Source organism: Trichosurus vulpecula, chromosome 1, assembly GCF_011100635.1.
Source record: "Trichosurus vulpecula isolate mTriVul1 chromosome 1, mTriVul1.pri, whole genome shotgun sequence".
NCBI classification, from domain to species: domain Eukaryota; kingdom Metazoa; phylum Chordata; class Mammalia; order Diprotodontia; family Phalangeridae; genus Trichosurus; species Trichosurus vulpecula.
This window is the reverse complement of record NC_050573.1, coordinates 42,993,806-43,018,194: the sequence shown is the minus strand read 5'-3', so window position 1 is coordinate 43,018,194 and position 24,389 is coordinate 42,993,806. Positions and strand designations below refer to the sequence as shown.

At 39.1% G+C, this 24,389-nt stretch overlaps 1 protein-coding gene across 1 annotated transcript in view; it reads right to left on the bottom strand.

Moving 5' to 3' along the window:
• Positions 1–24,389, bottom strand: part of GLT1D1 (glycosyltransferase 1 domain containing 1) — a 109,424-nt gene that overhangs the window by 77,868 nt on the left and 7,167 nt on the right. Inside the window, exons 2-3 of the mRNA XM_036744799.1 lie at positions 10,231–10,379; positions 4,604–4,709 (exon numbers count right to left, since the gene is read on the bottom strand). Of these exons, the coding sequence (XP_036600694.1) occupies positions 4,604–4,709; positions 10,231–10,379 (255 nt within the window). The remainder of the gene's footprint in view (positions 1–4,603; positions 4,710–10,230; positions 10,380–24,389) is intronic.

The window sequence follows — 24,389 nt, the reverse complement described above, 5'->3', positions numbered from 1 at the left end:
AATTGTTCATTTCTTTCTGACTGTCAAAATTGGTTTAAAGTTGTCTTTATATAGTGTTCATGTGTTTTAATGATTGAATATCTGGTTTCATTTAGTCACCATTAGGAATGATTGGGACAGCATGGCAAAGGAGATAAAATGCTCCAGAAGCCAGAAAAACCTTAGTTCAAAACTTGACTCTAAGTAAACAAACAAGGGCAAATTCCCCCTCTGCCTACCCAGTTCCCTAAGGGAAAAATTATAGGCGGGCTTGGATCTGCCTTGGTGGTGGGAGTACCTGTACCTGAGAAAATCACCAGGCCCCAACAAGTAGATAGAACCCTTAATAATACTAACATCTTTGACTGAAAATAGAGCATTTAAATTTTCTGCGTTTATGAATTTAACTAGGACTTAGCTATGACAAAGAATAAGACACATTGTGAAAGTCCCTGTATGCTTGAACAAAAATGTGCATTCTTTCTTTTTCCCAGTGTTTGCTCTCTCACTCACGCTCTCTCTCTATCTCTCTCTTTCTGCCTTCATACGTGTATACATGTAGTTATTAAATCTAGTTTGTTCAATACGCTCAAGTCTGTTACTTTTTTATGAGCCATATTCTGATAGTGAGGTGCTAAAATCTCACTTATTTTCCATCTATTTCTTTTTTGCAAAATTACAAATATTTCCTTTTTAAATTGAACTGCTAAATTAATTGGTCCACATGTATCCAAAATCGATACTCATTCCTTTTCATTTGTGCTTTTCAGTGTGATTTCCTTGTTCATCTCTCGGTATCTTCTAGTTTGATTTTGACTTTGCTATCTACCAAAGAATTCTCTATTTTCTGGAACTAGCTTTAAAGTTTTAAACTTTACTTCCCTCTTTTGAAATCATCCTTCCTAGAAACTGCTGGATTCCATTCTTTTAAAACATTCTAAACTAAATATCTCTATAACACTAGAGCATTTTCTATAATTTTCATCTCTAAAACTTGACCCCTCCCCAATTTAGGAACTTTAACCAATGGTATCTATCATTCAGTAATTTACCTAACAATAACATAACTATATATATATATATATATATATATATATATATATATATATACACACACACACACACACACACATATACATATACATATATATACACACACATATGTATACATATACATATATGTATATATTTGTATGTATATATACATATACATGTACAGATATGTGTATATATATTTGTATGTATGTATATATACATATACATGTACAGATATATGGATATTTAACTGTGATTATTATATATATTCAATATTATAAAACTATACATCTATATGACATATATATAATATATGTAAATTATATAACTTCTAGGCAATCACAGCTGTAAAGTATTCATGTTTATGTTCTAAAGTACTTGAATCTTTGTGCTTCTATAGCTAACTGAATTATATTTGTTTTCCCATGAATTTTTTAAGGTTTTCTTGGCTTTTAAAAGTCTAATTTTTATATTCAAAATGAATTCTTAGATTTGACACCAAATGAAGTCTAGGATCAACCATGTTTTGAATTTTGTATAGACACTGCCCAATTTCTTCTGTCATTTTTGGTTACTGAAGGAAAAACAAACAAAAAAACCCAAAAAGCTTAGGCAATCCTAATCGATGTTTTTGATAAGTCACTTCCTTCTTGGAACTTGAAAGAATTTTTTTTGTGGGTGTGGGGGGGGTGGGAATGGATGGGACAGGCTGGATTTAGTCCTGAGAGCTCACAATAATAAGCCTGAGTTAATATCCATCCCCAGGATTCTGTGAATTCTTTTATCTGTGGAATACTGCTGCCTTTTGATAATTCTAGGGAATTGTCTTGTACAATTTCATGAAATGTATCTATCAAATTCTTTTCTTCATTAATTTCAGATACTCTAGTAACTCTGAGGGTTCTTCTCCTAATCTCTCTTCCAAATCCATAACTGTCATTACAATTGCTTCCTGATCGCTTCTACTTAAATTCTTTTTTATTTTTTTTTTAATTTTCCATAGTATTGTCTGCCATTTTGTCTTCTACTATATTAATTCTGCTCTTGGTGGCATTCATTGATTTTTAAAAATTCTCTGCAATATTTTTCATTCTGCCAAATTTTGGCATCTCCTCAAAATTTCTGATTATTTGGGTCTTTCCTTAAACACATGTGTTACCCATTCTAACATAATATCATTTCTTGCATTATTTGTGACCCTAATTCTAGAAGCATTCTAATAGTTATAGCATCTTAGGGCAGGAAGGGACCCTTTGAGATTTTAAGTATGGAAACATGTACCCAGAAAAGTGAAATCATCCAAGATCAGAGGGGGAGACTACAGAATAAGTAGCATAGCCAGATTCAAACCCATTACTTCTGACTTCTAATCCAGTGTTCTTTCTACTCCACCACATAGCACCAAAAAGATAAAGAAGGATATGTCTTTATCCTGGTGGTTTTCCCCTTGCTTCTCTCACTTTCTATTTTTCATATCATTGGGGCGGGGGGGAGGTGGGCAGGGAAGGAAGGGAGGAGAAGAAAGGGGCTTGTTTGTGATATTTTTAGTGAGCATTAATTTTTTTTGAGAATTTAGAACAAATTTATTTCTTTGGGGCATTTCTGTTTTTCTTTTTACTGGGTTCTTGAACAAACAGGTACCCTTACAACCTCTTTCATTCTGTTTCTGTCTCTGTCTTTGTCTCTCTCTCTCTCTCATGGTTATCTTCACATAAGTCTCTCCACTGTCCAGTTTTTGCCATTATACTCACAACACTTCACCTAAACAAGCAGAAAATCACTTGTTCTAAAGTTCACCAAATGCTACAAAAAGAGAAAATAAACCTTATAGGAAAACAGCTACCATTTAAGGGAATTTGATTAAAAATAAAGCACTCATTATAAAGCTAGACGCAGTTCAATATTTTGTTTTTATAGAATTTTCTGGTATATTGTGCTGGACAAGTAATCTATGATTCAGGCAATGTTCCTACACACTAGCATACAATCAATACAGGAGAAAAATCAATGTTTGTTTTAATAACTATGCAATGAATAATACTCGTGATAATACTACAAGAGGAATTCATTCAATACTGCTTCTAGGGAAAAGAATGACTTTTTCTCTATGAGATAATACATTATGAATGATATCATACTAATTATTTTCAAATAAGAACAAAACTACTATAATAAAGTATCCTTCAATTTGTAAATTAATTATCCTAAAATTTCTCTGATGCCTACAGAGTTGCAAAATAACTTCGCAAAGATTTTTTTAAAGACCCAATCTTAGCTAATTCCTTGAAAATATTTACAAGGAGATAGCTCATTTAAAGCCAGTGGCACATTTAATAACACTAATTTTAAGGGACAAGACTGACATCTACCATAACACAGGAAGGCAACACTAAACACTGGAAAGACCACTGGCTTGGGAGTCTGAAGTCCTAGATTCAAATTCTTGTTTTGTGACTTACTATCTCTGTGACTCTGAGCAAGTCATTTAATTTCTGGGTTTCCTTATCAGCAAAACTAGAAGACTGAACTACATTTATAGGACTAAGGTCTCATCAGCTCTAAATCTACGATCCTAAACTTTTTTTTCTTTTTGTACAAGGTTCAATAGGAATTCAGATGCCTTAAGGACTACAAACTGAATGTGAATTATTTGAAGATCAGGACAGTCCACATTTCCATCAAGCTATCAGGTCCTCATTTTGTCATAAGTCTTTTTTAGTGACACACTCACACTTCTCACCAGTTTCTCTCTCTGTTGGACAGGTGGGCCAGTGACAGGTGGGGAAGGGGCCCAAGCCAAAGCCTGGAAATACTGCTGTCAGACCCTACCTAAAACAATTTAGAGGACCCAGAGGTCTAGATGCATGGGAATCAGAGAGATGATGTGGTTTGGGGAGGGTAGGGAGATAAAATGTGATGCATAAAATAGCCAAAATATAGGAAAATAACTATTCCCTATTGTTAACTCCCAGAAGGCAGGGCAGGAATCATATATTCTCCATGATCCAAAGAGTAATATGAATAAACACATTCAATTTTAGTTCAATTAATAGTCACTGATGGTAAAGGTAATTTTTCTAGATAAAGAAGTATTCCCAGAAATCAACCTGCTTATGCACTGTTTCTACAAAATGCCAAAACAAATAGTTGAAGGGAAAATTCTAATGAGTTATAAGGCATCTAGTCAATGCAACTAAATACAATTGTTTGTACAGCTGTTTTATTTTAATAAATTCATTCAGGCTGGCTTGTTTGTGTTGATACAGCTTAATTCAACTTACAAACAATTTATTAAGTTCCTATCATGTGCAAGATATTGGAATAATAATAGCATACAATTCTATGGCTAGGTTTACAAAGTACTTTAGGCCATTATCTAATTCGATCTTCATAATACTGCTGGCCATATTACAGAGTTACTATGATTCCTATTTTTAAGATAAGAAAACAAGGGTAGAAAGGAAAACTTATTAAGCCAGTGTGATAGAACTAATTGTCAGAGGGAGGATTTGAACCCAAAGATCTCTGGACTCAGCCCAGTGCTCTCTCCACTACACCAATTACCCATAACTGATTTTCTAAAAATTACCTGGCTTCTTCTAGAATAATCCCCATTATCTGTTTCTTTTCTTCATGGTTAATATCTTCATTTATATCTGTTCCTCCAAAGATGATTCCAAAAGGTATTCTTTGACCTGCAAATTAATAATAATTTTAAATAGTAAATCACTGCCAAAAAAGCAAAGACATTTAAAAATTATGCTTCCTAAGTAGTACAGGAATTGCCCACTGTATCATCCAAAGCCACCTTTTCTTTGTTAGTTAAAAAAGGGTCAAAAAAAAAGGGTCCACTACCTATATATCTGAACCCAAGAACTGCTCAATCAAAGCTGACTTTAGCTCTTTCCCCTTGAACGCTGTAAGCTGTTGTTTGTCCTTTGTTCTCAAAGAGGACCAATGACATCTTGAGGGTGATGTCTTGACTTGCAAGTGAATTGGATATAAAGTCAAGAGCCTCACTCTCTCCTCCAGTCACCAATGTCCTGTGGCAAGATGACTGGCCATGTATGGGGAGACCTTGGCTTTTCTAAATTAAGGACTTTCCCAGGAGTCAGTTTGTCTACAGCCACTCCCATTCAATGACTGAGGGTTGGGTAAGAGTTGAGACAAAAGATGGTTCAATTTACCATCAAAAAGATATCAATCAGGGAAGGAGAGACCCTCAGACTTTCTGGCCAGAACAGAAAACAATTGCTATTTACACTCATTCTAAGCCATCAAAACCTAAACAATGATGAATGCCTTATGAGGTCTGCACAAACATATCCCAATATAACTGTATAAGGCAATTTTAGTCAAAATCCATTCAAAGCCATGAAGTTACAAGAAGCCTTTTAATACATTCTAGCTTTTTCTTGTTTAATTTGTTGTGTTTTATTTATTTTTTTTAATTTGATAGGTGCCTTCTCTGAATATAACAGATCATTTATTGTTGACCAGAAGGATCTACTCCCAGATCCCATCCAGTCTCTCCCAAACTTCTCCCAAGATGGTATTAGGGGAAATACTTGTTATCTCTAACAAGAACTTAAAAATGCAACTTGTCAGAGAAACAGTGTTATAAATAGATGTTAGGTATCTAGGCCAGGCCAAAAAAAACTATTTAATCCACAAGATCTATGAAATAGACCATTCTTTCAATCATACCCAACCACCATGGAGATAATTTTGGTGTGTGCCAAATGAATTTAAATCAATTCAAAAAACATTTATCATGTGTCTATTACATGCAAGGCACTGACAACCTCTGGAAATAATGAGACAAAAAGCAAAGACTCCCCGCCACACCCCAAAGAATTTACATTCTAATTGGGGGTAGGTGGCATAAAATGTATACAGATAAGTAATTTTGAGAAGAGGAAGCATAAAACCAATTGTGGAATTGGATGAAGATCTTGGAAGACCTCATAAAGAAGGCTGGGCACCTGGAACTTGGAATGTATTTCCCCACCTACACTGTACTACACCTGTTGCATGGTTGTGGGCACACCAACATGCACACACAATGCTACATCCATGGAAAAAAAATGCATCCTGAGTTCTAAATAACAACATACACAGGAACTTTTTGGAACACATTCAATGGCCAGGATGGGGCCTGCCTGTGCATATTAAGACTGAGCATCAATCATGTCTTAGTCTCAAAATATGGGTCTCAGTGAAATTAATGTTCAAAAATGTTAGACCACCAAACTCAAAATAGCACTGTTTTACTATATTCTGTGTGTGTGTGTTTGTGTGTTAGACCAACAAAATGCATCATTCAATTCCGTTTCATTGGTTACAGGAGCTTTGGGACAAGTCAAACCTAAGTCTAAATGTTTTTTCCTTGGGCATATAAAACCAAGGGTAGGAGAGCAAACTATATCCTGAAATTTGAAGCTGTTTCTTCAACTGGACTGTTAGTTAGAAAATAGTAATAATAATAATGGATCATGGAGCCTTGTGGACAACCCTGCAACTACTACAGTGTGGAATGCTGGGAAAAGAACTGGCTTCAAATCCCTCCTTTGTCCCTCACTATCTGTCTCCCTGAGGCTGAAGTAATTCATCTTTGGAATGAGAGGTTTGGACTGAATGAATTGTAAGAGCTTTTCTATCCAGCTCAAAATCTATGATCTTATGGTGTAAATTTTAAAATAAGCAAGAGGAGTAAGAAATCATTTCCCCATGCTCTGGTTCCTGCCTCACCAAATATACGTGTGTGTGCATGTGCATGTGCATGTGAATATATACTAGAGACAGAGGCTTCTATGTGAGGCTGGGGTGTGGGGGAAGGGGAGCAGTTAAACATGCATACGTTGTCATAGCTGCCTTTTATCTATTGCAGGCTTTTTATATTTCTTTTGTTTTTAAATGTTTGCATTTGTATCTGGGAATATATTTGTATGTTAGAAACTACAAATTCTCATTTTGTTTTGTTGTTCTTCTTAGTTCAGGCTTCCATCACCTCTTTCCTGGGATACTGCAGTAGCCTTCTAGGTGGCCACCCTGCCACAAGTCTCTCCCCACTCCAGTTCAATTTTCATATACTCACTCACTCAGTAAATTCCAGTGGCTTCTGTGAGCTTTAAGATCAAGCACAAACTCCTGTTGGGCATTTAAAGGCCTTCACAACTGCTCCAATCTATGTCTCCAGTCTTACTATACATTATACGCCTGCACACACTCAATGGTTCAGTCAAATATGTCTTCTTGCTGTTCCTCACATATGATGCTCTGTATCTCTCATGCATTTGCATGGCTATCCTCCTTGCCTGGGAAGCATTCCATCTTCACCATCATCATCATCATCGTCAATCATCATCAACAAGCATCTATTAAATGCTTACAGTGTGCCAGAAAAGAAAGGCAAAAACAGGGTCCCACCCTCAAGGAGCTTACATTCTAAATTTTGAAAACAACTATGCACATGCAAGATATAGCTTCGTTTGGACTGAAGTGGGGACAGACTGAGGGCAAGTAGACCATCCAGCAGACTATTGCAACAGTCCATGCATGAGCCTGAACCAGGGTGGCCATGGTGTCAGGAGAAGTTAGATATGTAAGAGATGTTATGAAAGTAGAAAGTACAGTCTACGAGATTTGGCAACGAATAAGACAGGGCTGGGGACTGAGTGTGAGAGAATGAGGAGTGGCGGATAACACCTGGGTTGCAAGCCTGGAGGATTGAGAACAAGGTAGTGCCTCTGACAGTAATCAGGAAATTTGGACATGTTGAATTTAAGAAGTCAGTCTACTGGACACACAGTTTGAGCAGTTGGATATGCAATATCAGAAGTCAGCACATAGTAGATATAGAATAAACTCTTACTGATTAACTCACAACCACCTATGAGTTTGTCAGGGCAAGGTCTAGTGGAAAGAACATTAGAGATCTGGGATTGAGTCATAGCTCTGCCACTACTGTGTATTATCGCACTTAAATATACATGCACACACAATCTCTAGTGCTTTATTACATAAACAGAGGTGGTGTAACAAAACAGAAAAGATCATTGGTGTACTGCTCCATCACTAGTCATGTGAATGAGAGAATCATTTACTCTTTGTTTCCTCATCAAATAAAGGTCACACACAATAAAGATAAGGGTAGGTCCCATTTATACTGGGCTTTAAGGTTTACAAAGTGCTCTTTTCACAAAAGCTCCCAGCAGGTACTATAGGGATGGATGTCACCCTTTTATAGATTCAGAAAAGAACCTTGGAAGGGAGAAATGATTTGCCCAGAGTCACAAGGCAAATGGAGCCAGGAGCTAAACCCAATTTTTTTTTACTCCAATTCTTTCCATTAGCCTATGTCGCACCTAGGTCACCATCTGCAAAATATTTTTTTTTAATCCACCAAAGAGAAAAAGGCTGGAGTGAATAAAAGGCAAAACAGGGCTACTGGGTGTGCCAACAGCCCTCAAGAGATTTTCCAATTAGTGACTTCTTACAAAAGCACAGCATCAAGCATTTCAAGCTGGAAGGTACCTTACAGGTCACTGAGTCAAGTCCCCTAATTTTACATATGAGGAAACTGAGGCTTGGAGATGGGAAGCAATTTTCTCAGGGTCACAAAGGTCACTTGCTTTAGTCACTGTATTTGATAGACATGTTCCAACGATATTCTTTTGACAGCATTTCTGTAGAGTGAGAAATAAGGCTTTATACTGGCCACTTTGAGAAAGGGTTTAGAATGTGCACTCAGCTTGGAGTCAGACATCACCTCCCTAGGCCTATTTCCTCTTCTGTAAAATTGGGGTGATGCCACTTCATAGGGCAGCTGCAAGGAAAATGCTTTGTAAATTATAAAGTGCTCTATCAAGGGGAGCTGCTTTTACTGTTTTCTCTCCATTTACAGAAAACCAGTGATCTAAGGATGGATGTAAGGATGTAAGGATGAAGCAGGAGAACTTGGTACTAGAAGGGAAAAGAAGGGAACACATGCACAGGGCCTGGAGTCAGGAAGGTCTGAGTTAAAAGACTATCCTCAGATACTCAGCTGTGTGACCCTGGGCAAGTCACTTAACCCCAATGGCCTCAGTTTTTCATCTGTAAAATGGGGATACACCAGCAAAGGAAATGGCAAACCACTCCAGTATCTTTGCCAGGAAAACACCATGGGGTCACAAAGAATTGGATGTTAACTCAACATACAACAACAATAACGTGGCAGGCACTGTGTTAATCACTTTACAGTTATTATCATTTCCCATTTTACAGTTGAGGAAACTGAGGCAAGGTGAGGTCAAGTGACTTGTCCAGGGTCACTGACTGAGTCTAGATCTGAACCCGGGTCTTCCTGACTCCATACCCAGCACTGTACCCTCTGTGCCTGTAAGATTTGGCCATGTATATTTCAAGTCCTCCCAAAAAAGAAACACTGACCAAGACAACCTGAAGAAAGAATGTTAAAATACAGAGAAAGCAAATGTGCAAAGTTATCATTGTCAATGATGCATGAAATTTCAGAGACTAGACATGTTTTGCCCACAAAAATTTAGGCCTACTGTGCTGTGAGTGACAGTGATAAAATGATAGGCTGCCTCCTGGAATTTCACTAACAAATGACAACCACCCAGTTTTATTTCTTTCAGGCAGGAAAAAAGCAAGTAACTGTAAAATATAAAAAATAAAAAAAATTTTTAAAAACAAAAACTTTCTCATCTTCTATTTCTCTTTGGCTGTTGTCTTTTTACCTTGCTTGCTACATCTGGCCTTGAAAACAGCACATCTATTGAAAGCATTCCACAGAATTCTCTCGATATAGTAGAAGTACTTCATTTTAAAATACAATGCAATTATTCTCCTCCTTTTGCATATTTATTTGGTTATTTGGAGTTTTAGGCTTATAATAAAAAGTTCTGTAAATCTGTAGGTACATGTGCTTTGGCATTATCTTTGAGAATATTATTTATTAGAAGACTGCTCTCCCTCCCATTTGTGTCTTTTGTCCGATAATCCTTCCCCCAAAGGCAAAAAACAAAAACAAAAACCATAGTTATTAGGAAGAATAATGTGTTGTTCCCCCTCAGCCCCACTTGCAGACCCCAATAAAGGGAATAATTCCATTTGGAGGCATGTTTAACACTGATGCTTCATTTGTCACTGGGTGTGTGTTGGCTGCTGTTGGTTTCTCAAGGTTCTTACTATTAAACAGAAAGAGGTTACCTTGCAAAAGTCTGCCTCCTCTATACAGATGAAGGGCCAGAGCTGCCTCAAACTTCTCAGTGCCAATTAGGTGGGCTACTGCCGAGGAGCTTTCAAAGTCAAGGGCGTCTTTCAGAATACATGTGTGACCTACGGCGTCTAGATGATCCCTTCATCAAGAAAATGCCCAGAAAAGAAAAAGAGGCAGAAAACAAACATTAATATGCTACAGGCTAGCTGTTATGATTAATACTTTAATCAAAATAGATTTTCTTTAATAATTCTTGGTTCCTGAGCTGACTTTTTTGGGCAATTTGGCTTAAAATAGATGTTATCCCTGGCAAAAGCCTAATAGCTATTGCAAATGCCATTTTACCCCCACCCCTAGGCGGTCTGGTGACTATGGTTATGTCTTTGCTCCCCCTCTCCCCAAGGACCAAAGATGACAGAGCACTGGGTCTTTATAATTTTAGTGGCCACACAACACTCCGCCATTTGTCACCATGACATTTGACATATAAATTTCCTATTTACTTTGTTGACTTCATCTCACTCTTCAACTGTGGGAGTCCACAGGTTCTTCTTTCTCCTTGGACCCTCTTCCTTTGGAGAGCTCATCCATTCTTATGGTTGCAGTTGTCACTTCTATACTGATCACTCCCAAATTTAAATCTCTAGACCTGACCTTTGCCTTACCCACATCATCTGAGGAACATCTTCCCACCTGGTTGTACCTCAAAGTCGGTATCACCAAAAATGAAGTCTTCATCTTCCCCACCTCAAACTAATTCCTTTATCACTCTTCTGTTAATAGCCCTTTCATTGGTCCTGTCAGCTAGACTTCATAAACCTTGGAGTTGCACTCTCTCCTTCACTCTCATATTCAGTCATTCTTCCTTATAAATGTTCTACAGGGTAGTTACCCCCTTCCACATCGAGGTGGTTATGGACACAGTGCCCCTGTGATCTGGAAAAATGCAGTGCCCCTGAGATCTGGAAAATCAGCTTAAAATTTTTTGGCCCTCCCTTCATGCCAGAGTAGAAGTTGGAATTATTATGGTTTTAAAAGCTAAAATATGTTGACACTATATAATACTATACATATATTTTATGTATTTCTGAGTTTTCTAAACTTTTTCTGTTGTCTGCAGCTTCCACAAAATTCTCATTTAATGTCTTATGCCAATCCATGATATATCAAAACCATGTTGGGATAACTATAAATGGCTTTATTCCCACTGCTACTGCCCTAATTCAAGCCTTTGTGCCTGTATTCTGTTGCTTATATTACTATTAATCATGATAATTAATATTGATGAAAATAACACATGGGGGCAACTAGGTGGCACAGTGAATAGAGCACCAGCCCTGGAGTCAGGAGGACCTGAGTTCAAATCCAGCCTCAGACACTTGACACATGTACTAGCTGTGTGAGCTTGGGCAAGTCACTTAACCCCAACTGCCCTGCTAAAAAAAAAAAAGCAAAAAAAAAGAAAATAACACATGCCTTGTATTACTATTTTTTCTCTTTTTTTCTTTTTTTGGAGGGGGGAAAGCAGGGCAATTGGGGTTAAGTGACTTGCCCAAGGTCACACAGCTAGTGTGTCAAGTGTCTGAGGCCGGATTTGAACTCAGGTCCTCCTGACTCCAGGGCCAGTGCTCTACTCACTGCACCACCTAGCTGCCCCCTTGAATTACTATTAATAGTCTCCTATGGCTAGTCTCTCTTCAGTCCTACCCTATCCCATTCCCCACCCTCTGCCAATCAATTCTGCACGAAGTTGCCAATGAATCATCCTAATTCACAATCCTGATCTTGTTAATCTCCTACTCAAAACTTTCAGAATTAAATTTTAACTCTCAGTAATACAAGGTTCAAAGACAGCTCCAAAAGACTCATGATGGAAAGAGCTATCTACACCTAGAGAAAGAATTATGGAGTCTGAATGCAGATTGAGGAAAACTATTTGCTCTCTTTTTTTCTCTTCTTTTTTGTTTTTGTTTCTTCTTTCTCATGATTCATTCCATTGGTCACAATTCTTCCTTACAACTTGACTATTGTGTAAATAAGTTTAATGCGAAGGTATATGTAGAACATATATCAGAGTCCATGCTGTTTTGGGGGGGGGGGGCATATTGGGGATCCTTGAAGTGTTTGGCCTTTGTTTCCTTTGATAAATTCAGTGTCTTTGATTGAGTCTTACTAGGTGCTAAGTCCCAGGCCCAAACTCCTGTTAGGTGCCAAGCCTATGTGAGTGTGAATTGGTAACTAAGGTGGGGCTCCAGGTGGGGCCAATGAAGGGAGGTGCTAACACCAGAGCCAATCAAAGGAGCTTAAATTCTGGTTGCTCAGATGATGTTTGATGACGTCTGAAACTGCATAAAAAGGGAAGACAGAGCTATTTGCTGAAGGCTCTCACTCCCGGAGGCATGGGACTCTGGGCAGCCACTCCAAGGGCCTTCTGGCTGAACCAGATGTTGATGGTTTTCTTGGTAACTATGAATTGTATTTGGTCTGTTGATGTTTGTAATTTGTTTGTATTTGCTCTGAAGTTCAGGGGGCTGGCTTTTTCCCCTGAACTAAGTGAATGATATTTGTATGCTGCATTAAATTGAGATTATTAACCCCTTGACTTTCCTTAGTAAAGGAGACCAAAAGAACCTGGGCTTGCAGTGTTCTGTGAGCTGGTTGTTGTTGGTGCTAGCTGGATTGTTGAAACAGGGGGTGGGGGGAGGGGAGAGAGGGGGAGGAAATTTGGAACTCAAAAACTTGTGGAACTGAGTATTGTAAACTAAAAATAAAAAAATTTTTAAAAAGAATTAAATTTTTACTCTCCAAGATGACATTTCAAGACTGTAAAACCTCACCTTACCCTACCTATCCATCCTATAGGACAGAGTTGATAGGAGGTGATAGGAGGGTTCTACTCTGAAAGTCCAGTTTCTTTGACTACCCATCTCTAGGCTTTGGTCCATGTTCTTCCCACTATGGGAACTCAGCTACCTCCTACCTAATCTTCAAAGCTCGACTTACTCCATAGTTGTTGTTTTTCCCAACTCTTCTAGCATATATTGATCTTTGCCTTTTTTCAATTGCTATAGAATTCCAAGGCATTGTTCCGTAAAGAGTTTAATCAAATGCTCTTGTCTATCTTGTCATGGGTATATGTCTTGATTCTCAAAGAAATGACAAGTTACCTGAAAGCAGGGTCCATGTCTCTTGCTTCTCTGCCACTCCCCTATTCACCTAGCTGAACTGGGCACAGTAAGCACTCACTACATGAAGAATTGAAGTGAAATTCAAGAAATTCCAGAAAATGAAGTGAAAGAGATGGCCTCAAACCATCAAATCATACAGGACTCTCTTGTAATTTCCAACACATTCCCAAGTCTAGGCTCTAGAAACACAACTCTAGAGAATGTGCTATAAGAACAACAAAGAATGAAACAAGACAATAAGAGAAATGGAAATCAAAACAAGCCAGGTGTCACCTCTGTAATGGCAAGCAAAGAGGGACTTTTTTGTTGTCCTTTGTTTTGGAATGTTTCTCAATGCCTATGAGTCTTGCCTTTTTTTCAATCAAGAGTCTTTGATTGAATTGTGAGTCTCTGATAACCTGCTTAAGTCACTGGAAGGCCTAGGTCATATGGGTTTGAGTCTCATGGTTGTGAAGCCCTCTGACCTTGAAGAAGCATATATATTTCTGAGGTTAGAATTTTGCTTGGGGCTCACTTTCTGGAAGAGTGTCATATGATTTGACCAGACAAGACTCAGGGTAGCCATTAAGGAGCCCCCCAGCTTTGAAAAACCCAGATGTTGGTGCTTCTCTCTCTGGTAACTATATATGTATGTATTGCTATGGACAGACAGAAGCTCTGTCTGCTTATTTGTGTTATTTGCTCTGTTTATATAATCTCTGTAATTTCTGTTTTTAATCTGAAGTTCAGGATGCTAACTTTTTCCCCTGAATTAAGCGAATGATATGCGCATGTTTAATTAAAGTGAGATTATAAACCCCTCAAAGTTGATTTCCTTAGAAAAGTAGATCAAAGAACCTGTGCTAGCAGCCCTCCTGTGTGCTGGTGTTATTGGTCTTACACAGTCACAGTAGCAGTAAGCAGCATTGTTGTTACCACCTCACACTCTGCAAATTGGCAAAGCTGACAAAAAGATGGGAAACAGTCAATGTTGGAGGGTTATGGGAAGATGGGCACACTAGAACATTGTTGGTGGAGCTATCAATCAGTATAACCATTTTGGAAAAGCGATTTACAGTTATGCACATAAAGTGACTAAATTGTCCATACCCTTTGGCCCAAAGATTCCATTTGGAATTTGGGTTTATATCCCCAAGGAGGCTACTGAACAGATAAAATAACTTTTTATGATAGCAAAGAAGTAGAAACAAAATAGAAGTCCATCAATTGGAAAATGGCTAAACAAATTGTGACATATGAAAGCAATAGAATATTACTGTGCTGTAAGAAATTCTAAAAGTGAATAATACAGAGAATACTGGAAAGAGCTACATGAACTGATGCAGAGTAAAGCACGCAAAGTCAAGAAAACAATAGGCACAATAACTACAAGAGTGTAAATGGAAAGAATAAGTATAGAAAAATCAAAAATGAATGTTGCAAAATTAAACAAGTATGACTTGAAAGAAAAGATATAAGAAGCCACTCCCTATCCCACTCCTTTGCATGGATGGGAGGCCCACAAGTGTTTCACATTGTATATATTTTCAGACTTTTTCAATGTCTTAATCAGTTAGGCAAATTCTTCCTGTTCTTTTTTTTTCTTTTCTTTTTTCTTTTTTTTTGGTGTTAAAATACCTTTTGTTACATAGGCCAGCTCTAGAAGGGAGGAGTGGGATACTGGGGAAAATTATGGTGGTATAAAAAAACAAAATATATCAACAAAACTTTTTTTTAAGAATAAAGCAAGAGATCAAGAAAGGAGAAAATCCTTTTTGTTTGCTTGAAACAGAAAGGTGTATTTTTTTTTAATCAATAGCTTTCACAGGTATAAATAGGTACCTTGAAACATGTGCCACCATTCTCATTTTACAGGGAAATTTTAAGGGTTGTCCTATTCAAACTTTGTTCCTCTGGTCACCATTTCTCCTGTTCTGTTTCCTATTTTCCAACATGCTGGCAACTATTCCTTCTGCTCCATTCTCCTAACTGGGCAATCTCTGCCCCAAACACTATTTCTGGTGGGAACCCAGTCATGATTCTCTCCAGACTTCAGGTCCTCCTCCTCAGCAGCCATCTTGCCCTTTCATGGTACCCTCTCCCTTCAAGCTCTCCTTTACACATTGTCTTCTTCCTGTTGAAATGTCAGCTCCTTGAGGGCAGGGACTACCTTGCTTGCATATGTTTGTATCCCCAGTATTTAGCACAGTGTCTGGTACACAGGAAGTACTTCATCAATGTTACATTTATCTATCCATCTATCCATTTCTCTGTCTCTCCCTCCCTCTGCCGGTCTCTGTCTCTGTCTGTCTCTTTGTTTCTATCTCCTTCCATCCCCCTCTCTCTCCAAACAGGAAGTTCAGTAGTTAAGGCAGTAAGGAAGGGTGGTAGCAGGTTTAAATGCGGCAAGTATTGTAGCTGAGCTGCAGAGAAGAAGAAAGAATATGACGGGAAGGTACACAGGATATGCATTTAAATGTAAAACTAACACTATCCGGCTAACAGATCTTGATATATTAATACGTACTAATTAAATAGAGAAACAGCCTGGCATAGTGGATAGAGAACTGACTGGGAAGACCTGAGTTCAAGAGGTGCCTCTGACCCATATTGGCTATATAACCCTGGCCAAACCATTTCACCTGTTCTCTAGGTAACTCTCTAAGCTAACAAGTTTCTGAGAAGGTGCTGACTTGGATTGCTGGAGGGACTTTTGTTACCTGGGAGTTATCTTTTCCAAAGAAATCACAGGGCCAAACATTTTGTTCCTCTTAAGAAGCTATTAGCAACAACTTTTTATCATGATACCTGACAAATGCAAGAAAAAGGCTTTTGTGATTCTAATTTCATTTCTCTTACTGCCTGATAATGTTGGACATGATGGGTCTTTAATTTCTGATTGATCTGCAGTCAGCAGTGGCTCATTCCATGTTCACATGCTCTGTCCCTACTCTTTCTGTCAACCAATAAATAGCCCTGTAAGTATGCTGAAATTCACAAGGCATGCTCCTATTCACAAGAAATTTGCTTAAAGCTGCAAAATCTTTCAGGGATGCAAATAATCACCCCTGAAGCATCTGCTTTGTCAGCTCCCTAATTCTGGATATCATGCTGTCCTCAAGTATTGATATTCTCTATTATGTGGCCCTTCAATATGAGGAAAACCTCTTAAGACATAATTTAGATATACAATTCAATAAGCAGCAGAGTACAAGGTACAGAGTACAATGGCTAGAGATGTGAACCTGGAGGAAGGAAGGCCTGGTTTCAAATCATCCTTCAGGCCCTTCCTAGCTATATGACCCTGTGCTAGTCACTAATCTGTCTGGGTCTCAGTTTCTTCAACTGTAAAATGGATAGATGGATCGATGGATAGATAAGATAGAGGGAAAGATATATAGTTAGACAGACAGACAAAGAGACAAATGGACAAAGAGAGAGTTGGGTAGATAGATGAATAGAGAGATGGGTGAAGATATAGATAGATAGATAGATAGATAGATAGATAGATAGACAGACAGACAGAGAGACAGACATTCTTAGGAAAGAAAGAAGCATCTCAAATTCATTAGGCAAAGTGACCTAGTTCCCAAACTTATCAAAGAAATAAAAATATTGGCAGGAGAGGAGTCTTCTAACTTAATTCTTATGTTCTACTCTTTCCAACAATTTCTGACCATTTTTTTGTCAGACCAACAAAGACTGACCATTAACTTCTGTGAGTCTGTTAAACCTAAAATGCTTCATATTTTTAAAATACTAATTAAAGTCTGTCTTCTATGGGGAGGCAGAACAAAAGGTTGCCATCTTCTTACTCAACTAGCTCTTCAGATGAGCAGCTAGGTGGTGCAGTAGATAGAACACTGTGCTTGGAATCAGGAAAACTTATCTTCATAAGTTCAAATCTGGCCTCAGACTTTTACTAGGGGTAAATGACCTTGGGCAAGTCACTTCAGCCTGTCTGCCTCAGCTTCCTCATCTGTAAAGTAAGTTGGAAAAGGAAATACAAACCACTCTAGTATCTTTGCCAAGAAAACTCCAGTTGGAGTCACATGAGCTGTGTTCCAAATGATGTTATCACGTATGGGTAACACTATCCCAACAGGAGCCACCCTCCATATGTGTGGGTGGAGAAAAGGGAGTGAGGCTAAGAATACAATGAGTCAGTGGTGCATTTTTTTATTACTGTTATCACAATTGCCCAGCACAGTGCCTAACATGAAGTAAGTGCTTAATCAATGTCTCTTGCATGAATACAGGTATTTCCTTAGCCCTCAAAGAACTGACTGCCCCAAGATCACACAAGGAGAGTTAATGGCAGAACCATAACTAGACGAACGTGTGCCCCCAAATCCAAATTCAGTGCCCCTACAAGTAGCATATTTGTGCACCAAATCATTCATTTCACAACATTTCCAACAAGAGAAGTCAGTGCCGTTCTCAGAACCTGGCTCTAAATAAGGAGAAAACTGAAGCTGACTCTGTTTTCTCTAATCATAAAAAAAAAAAAATGCAATTTCTTTCTTTTTTCATTTTAACAACCCCAAGTCTTCTCTCACTGGTGTCCCCAAAGTATTCCTATGCTGGTATTACCATTCATTATTTCTTTTATGTGAGAGCCAAGTAAAATTCACATGCACCCCAAAGCTTTTAGTGTTCATTTACAGAGGCTCATTGTTTGTTGTTATATTATCTGTGCCATCAATTCTTCAGAAATGTTCTGATTACTTTTCAATACTTAATATTTTTTTGAAAATGAAGCTGTATTTCCCTTTAGATTTAAATGCAGCTACTATTTCTTCTGGAAAAAGAAAAAGGCACAATAATTTTCTAGCTATTTTAATCCTCAAGAAATACAGAGGCAAAATTTCATTCCCCCCCCCAAAAAAAAATCCCAACAACTTTTTATTGTCTTTTCTTTATTTCTAAATGTTTTGTAATAGTAAGATCATTAAGAAGAATAATACCATGAAACTAGTTTGGCTCCCCCAAAACAGTGGAATACTGGGGGGAGGGGGGTCTTCTAACTCACTTCTTATGTTCTACTCTTTCCAACAATTTCTGACCACTGATTTCTTTGGATCGGTTAAACCTAAAATGCTTACATTTTAAAAATACCTATTAAAGTCTGTCTCCTATGGGAAGGCAGAACTTCTGCATTTGAATGATCTTTCTTCTCAAAGCTAACTGCAAGCATGGTGGCCAGGCCTCCTAACAGCAAATCTCCTAAAAAATCCTTTGACTTTTTCCTGTTTTCCAGCACTTTAATCATAGTCATAAAAACTTCAGGCTGGAAGGGTGCTTACCTTTCGACCCCACCCCTTCATTACTAAGGTACAGATACTGAGGCTCAGTAATATGAAGAGACAGACACCAGCCTCCCTACTCCCTAGGTGGTTACTTAGCAGCCCAAGATGGAGATCATACATCTGACTCCTCACCCAATGCTCCTTCCACTGCTGGAAATTTACTTCGGAATCTTAAAGAGGTAATTTGTTTCCTTTCATTCCTGGCATTTGAGCCAACTATTTGTTTTATATAATTTTGTTTTCTTATACCTTATATATATCCTTTCCAGATTCTACCAATTCAGTGTCAGGTATGAAACACTATAGGGGACAAAGGCCTTCCAGTATTGCTTTAAAAGGAAGGATATTTCATGGTTCCTAAACACTAGACTCTTGTGCAATCACCAAAAGGGCTGAATCCCTTTCTCACTGTGGTTCTTCTGCTGACAACTTGGGTTCAGCTTAATTCTGAACCATCCGCTGTTGTACTTTCAAATTCACAGAGCTTTCGTGGGATCTGAGACGACTTTTGAGGTCCCCTAGCCCAAGCATCTTGCCAAAGGAGACACAGGTAGTAATTGGCAGAGCTAACATTTGAACCTGGGCCCCTCCAGCTGCTGATCAATGCTCTCTCATATTTGTACAACAGATTTGTTCTTTCTCCACAACTCAACTCTATGCTTCTCCTGTGGAACTGAGATCTGTTTATTTCTTTCCATTCCTATAAGTTACTCTAGTCATGTTTCATTCCAACCATATTTCCAAGGAGTTGGCCAATATCTAGAGATAGTATAAAGAGGACCTGATTACAATTCACATAACCTAAGAATCAGACTACTGAGGAACCACAGAATCTAACCAGGCATTCTGGGAGGTCCAACAAAGACTAAGAAGCTTCAGGTACAGATCCAGCAATGGGCTGTTGTACGTGGAAGGTCTAATGAGCAGTCAAGCTAAACTTAGAGAGGGTCATCCCCATAATGGCCAGAGTGGACTGAATTTTGCAACTACAGTCTATCTTGAATAGGCTTGAATCTGATAAACAGAAAATGGGGTATGTGATCTATGTTGTAAGAGAGAGAATCCTCAAAGATGAAAACAAGTCTTTTAAGTACCTCCCCTACTAGGGCCCAATATCATAGAAGCTGGGTTTACCGAATGAATAAGTGAACCTGATGGGATAATGGGACCTGAACACCTAAAGGAAAAGACCAAGCCCCTGAATTTTCCCATACATTTCAGCAGCCCAGATCACCAGTACCTCTGCCCAAGGCATCTGCCCCCCTACCTAGATCACTTAATTAGCTTACTTGACAGTCCGTTCACTGTCTCTCTAGACTCACACCAGACTACTTATTCCTTTCACCATGGAACCTGGCCCACCCCAAACTGTTTAACCACTCCTTAATCCCAGCCAGATCCATTATCATTATTATTATCATTATATCACCACCACCATCATCATCATCATCATTAGCTTCCAATCACCAGGTCTGCAATACAGTGATGAATCCTTCTAAGTCTTCTATGAGCTCCGGCTGAGCTCAAGCAATGTTTAATGAGCAACAGATAGGTGTGCCAATAAATGTTTATAACAACTGGGCTCTCCCAGAAAAAAAAAATGCATGCACAATTTTAAATTTAATCTGAATCATTAACACTTTATGCCTTGATAATCAAAAAAACAAAAAATTAAGCCTGAAGTTTTAGCAATTGCTTCAAAATTAGATTTCTGAAATGTGAATTCTCACATTGAAAACATAACAATTGGCTCATGTAAGCAGGTTAGAGTTGGGTGGGCATGGATTTTAGGAGTGTTTACCCCAAATGACTAAGTCGTTGAAAATTATAGGGGGAAAAAAGCATCCACCCACTGTGAGAAAACAAGCACATTAATTCACTAGTGAAATGATTCAAAAGTTTTGAAAAATAACTTTGAAATAGGGAGAAATAGTTACTAAAAACTACCATACCCTTTGACCCTGCAATTCTTCTGGGGGGTTCAGGTTTATTCCCCAAGAAGGCAATGTAAGAAATGGGAGGAGGAGTTTTGTTTCCACAGAACTAAAGGTGTGCTTCCCCGCCCTCCCCCACCCCAGTTTTAGCAGAGACCAGGCCTCAAGGTCGGTCAGGTGAGAGGTCAGAGGCTTGTACACATGTGCATGCTTTTTGAGAAGGCAGTCTGGGGAATTAGAGAGGCCAAAAACACTTGAACCAGTTCAAGCTTATCTAGGGTCTGGTCTTGGTCAAGAATCCAGGCCTACTGATTTGCATCATTTGCATATGTTAAAGAGGGAAAGTAGGGGAAGTAAAAGAATATAGTTTAATCCTAAACTAAGACAAGAAAAATCTAATTAACATCACTTTTGCTTCTGTATCCTTATTATCCTACCTGTATAAACTGTATAACCTAGGAAAACTAAGTAAAAAACAAAGATTGTAAACTAACCATAACTCTAGCAGGAGTGGAGGGAATGGTTACCCCTGCTCCTGCAGCTGTATTAGTGTGAGTATTCTTGTAAGCACTATACCTGCTCTCTCAAAGAGTATAATAAAATGCCTTCCTCTGCCCACTCTGGTCTTGAGTTCTTTGGGTGAGAATGGGCAAATCACGTGGCTTCTCCTAAGGTCAAGTGAAGGAAAGCAATAGGTAACAGAAGCTTGCTGGGCTTACTTGTGGACCTTGTCTTGGGGTGTCCTGTGATGTCTGGCGTTAAGAGGGCAACCACTCTGGATTCCCTTGGGGAACCCTATGGTCTGCACAGCCTTCTTAAGGGGCTATCACTTGGGACTTCCAGCCCTGTCTTGAGAGCCTTGTGATCTTCTGTACTAAGGGGCCATCACTTGGGTCCTCCTTAGGGTCTGACCCCTAGGAGTCCCTGTAATCCCCACAGATTAAGGGGTGGCTACCACTTGGTCTTCCTCTGGGAGTCCTGTGGTCTGTACAGCCTTCCCTAGGGATTATCACAGGGTTCTTCCTCAGGACTTTGGCCCTGCCTAGGAAGTCCAATGATCCCCAAAGCCCCATGTTCTCACAATTTGGGGAAGTCCAGTGATCCCCAAAACCACGTTTCTCATAGCAATGACAGACAGAAGAGCCAAAAATTCAGCACTATTTGTAATAGCAAAATGCGGGAAATAAACTACGTGTACATATCTAACAGTTGGACAGTACTACAAAAACCCCCCCACAAAACTATAGCATTAAAGATGTCTTTCCTTTTTGTTAACAAACAGACCACCAGAACATAACAGCACATAATCCTCAACTAGTGGGGTAAAGACCCACTACAAAAACTACTTTAGAAAGCCGTCTGACAGGAATGAGATGTAGACGAACAACTCATACCATATACCCACATAAATGGATACTTATAAATGATCAAGTCTAAACCAATCATATATAGAAGCTGAAGAAATCTGAGATCCAGAGAGGCTCCAAACCACCCTCACTCAACTGCCTCTCATATTCCATAAGGATGGGTCTGGCTATATCACTCGTCTACTCAATAAACTTCAATAGTTCCATATGTATCAAATAAAAACTCCTCTGTTTGCCATTTAAAGTCCTTTGCAAACTGGTTTCAACCAATATTTCAACTTTATTCCCTTTTTATACATTACTTCCCTTCACATACTCTACAGGATAGACTTTTCCTGTTCTTCACACAAAACAGGTCTTTCCTCCAGTCACTCTAACTGCTATGGTTACGCCCTACCCCCCCTTTTCAGTTTCTCCATCTTGCCCCAGCTCACTCTACTGTTTGTGTCCCCATCTCCACAGAAGTGATCCTGCTTCAGCTTGCCCCACTGTTTGTGTCCCCATCTCCACAGAAGTGATCCTGCCTCAGCTTGTCCCACTGTTTGTGTCTCCATCTCCACGGAAATCTGTGTTCTTTCCCTTTAAATACTCTTTCTTCCCCCTTTGCTCAGGGCTGTTCGATTTGAGTAATTACTCCGAACAATCACGCGCTTCAATAAATCCACATCTAAATTTATATCCACGTCTCGCTCGCTTTTTTTCGGCACAACACTACTGCCTTCCCTCTAAGACTGCTTCTCAGTTACACTGTGTATACAGACTTCGCAAGGTCTCCCTCATTAGAATGTTAGCTTCTTGAGGGCAAGCACGGTGTTTTTTGTTTATTTTTTTTGCCCTTGTGTCTGCAGCACTTAGCACAGACATTGTTATTCAGTCAGGTCAGACTCTTTATGACCTCCATTTGGGGTTTTCTTGGCAAAGATTTGCCATTTCCTTCTCCCACTCATTTTACAGATAAGGAAACTGAGGCAAACAGGGTTAAGTGACTTGACCGGGGTCATCCAGCTATTAAGTGTCTGAGGCGGGATTTGAATCAGGAAGATGAGTCTTCCTAACCCCCAGCCCAGTGCTCTTATCTACTGTGCCACCTAGTTGCCCACTTAGCACTCTACCTGGCACATAGTAACACTTAGTAGACATTTGCTGATGTAACTTGACTTGTTGATTCATTTATGGATATACAGTCCTCCCATCTCTATGCCTTTACTTAAGCCAGGGCTGTCCAAAATGTGCATGCAGCCTGCAATGCAATTTTATGCAGCCCGCTTGTGTTTACCGTGGGCGTGGAAACTGACATAAATGGTGGACACAGGCGGGCTGCATGGCCGTTTTGGACAGCCCTGACTTAGCATATTCTAAATACTTAAAATATACCTTGACTGTGCAATGTAGAATCTCTAGTTTATTTCCAAGTGTTGAAGAAAAGCCTCCTCTTCTCCCACCCTTCACACACACCCTTACAGAAATATCCTAGTCCAAAAGCAGTTGGGCTAATCTGAAGAAACCCATTATCAGTCTTTAACTACAGATTGTAGAACAAAGTCCTACTCTCCACTCTCCAAGACAGCTATAAGAAGGGCTCCTCCCTTAAAGTAATTAGGGTGTAGACCAGAGCCAGGTGAGGCTTGACAGGTCCCCTTAAAGGGATTAGAGAAATTACCAACCTAAGGGTCTTTCCATCTAGTGGTGTGTGATATCAGGGAAATGAGGATGTGACTTCCAGTTGACTTTGACTTGTGTGAGGGAGGGCTGTGCAAGGCCTCACTTTCTCCTGGCCCTTTCAAGCTAAGGTCTTTTCAGGTTCTCACTTTGAGTGAGGTAACTGCCATTCAGCGAATAGGCCTCTTTAAGAAGTTAATCAAGGGCTGGCCCCTTTAATTGAAACTCCAAAAAAGAAAAAGAAAAAATCAAACTGGGAGGGAAAGACGCTCAGGATTCCCAGCCAAAAAATAAAGTTACTATTTAGTATTTATTTATTTATTTCCAGGAAGGGATTAGGGTATGTATTCATCAGAGAACTCTGGGAGAGCCCTTTAGGTGAGAGGCCAAAGAGATTTTGTTGTAGAGTTTTGTGACCCCATTTGGGGTTTTCTTGGCAAAGATACTGGATTGGTTTACCATTTCCTTCTCCAGATCATTTTACAGATAAAGAAACTGAGGTAAACAGGATGAAGTGACTTGCCCAGGGTCACATGGGTAATGTCTGAGGCCAGATTTGAACTCAGGTCTTCCTGACTCCAGAGACAAGGCTCTTATCTCCTGCACCAACTAGCTGCCCAGGACAATGATTTTCCAGGAGTTTCTTGAAAGATTAAGTGACTACTGTTCTATGAAATGTAGTAGAAAGCTAACTCTAAACTCTGTAAATATAC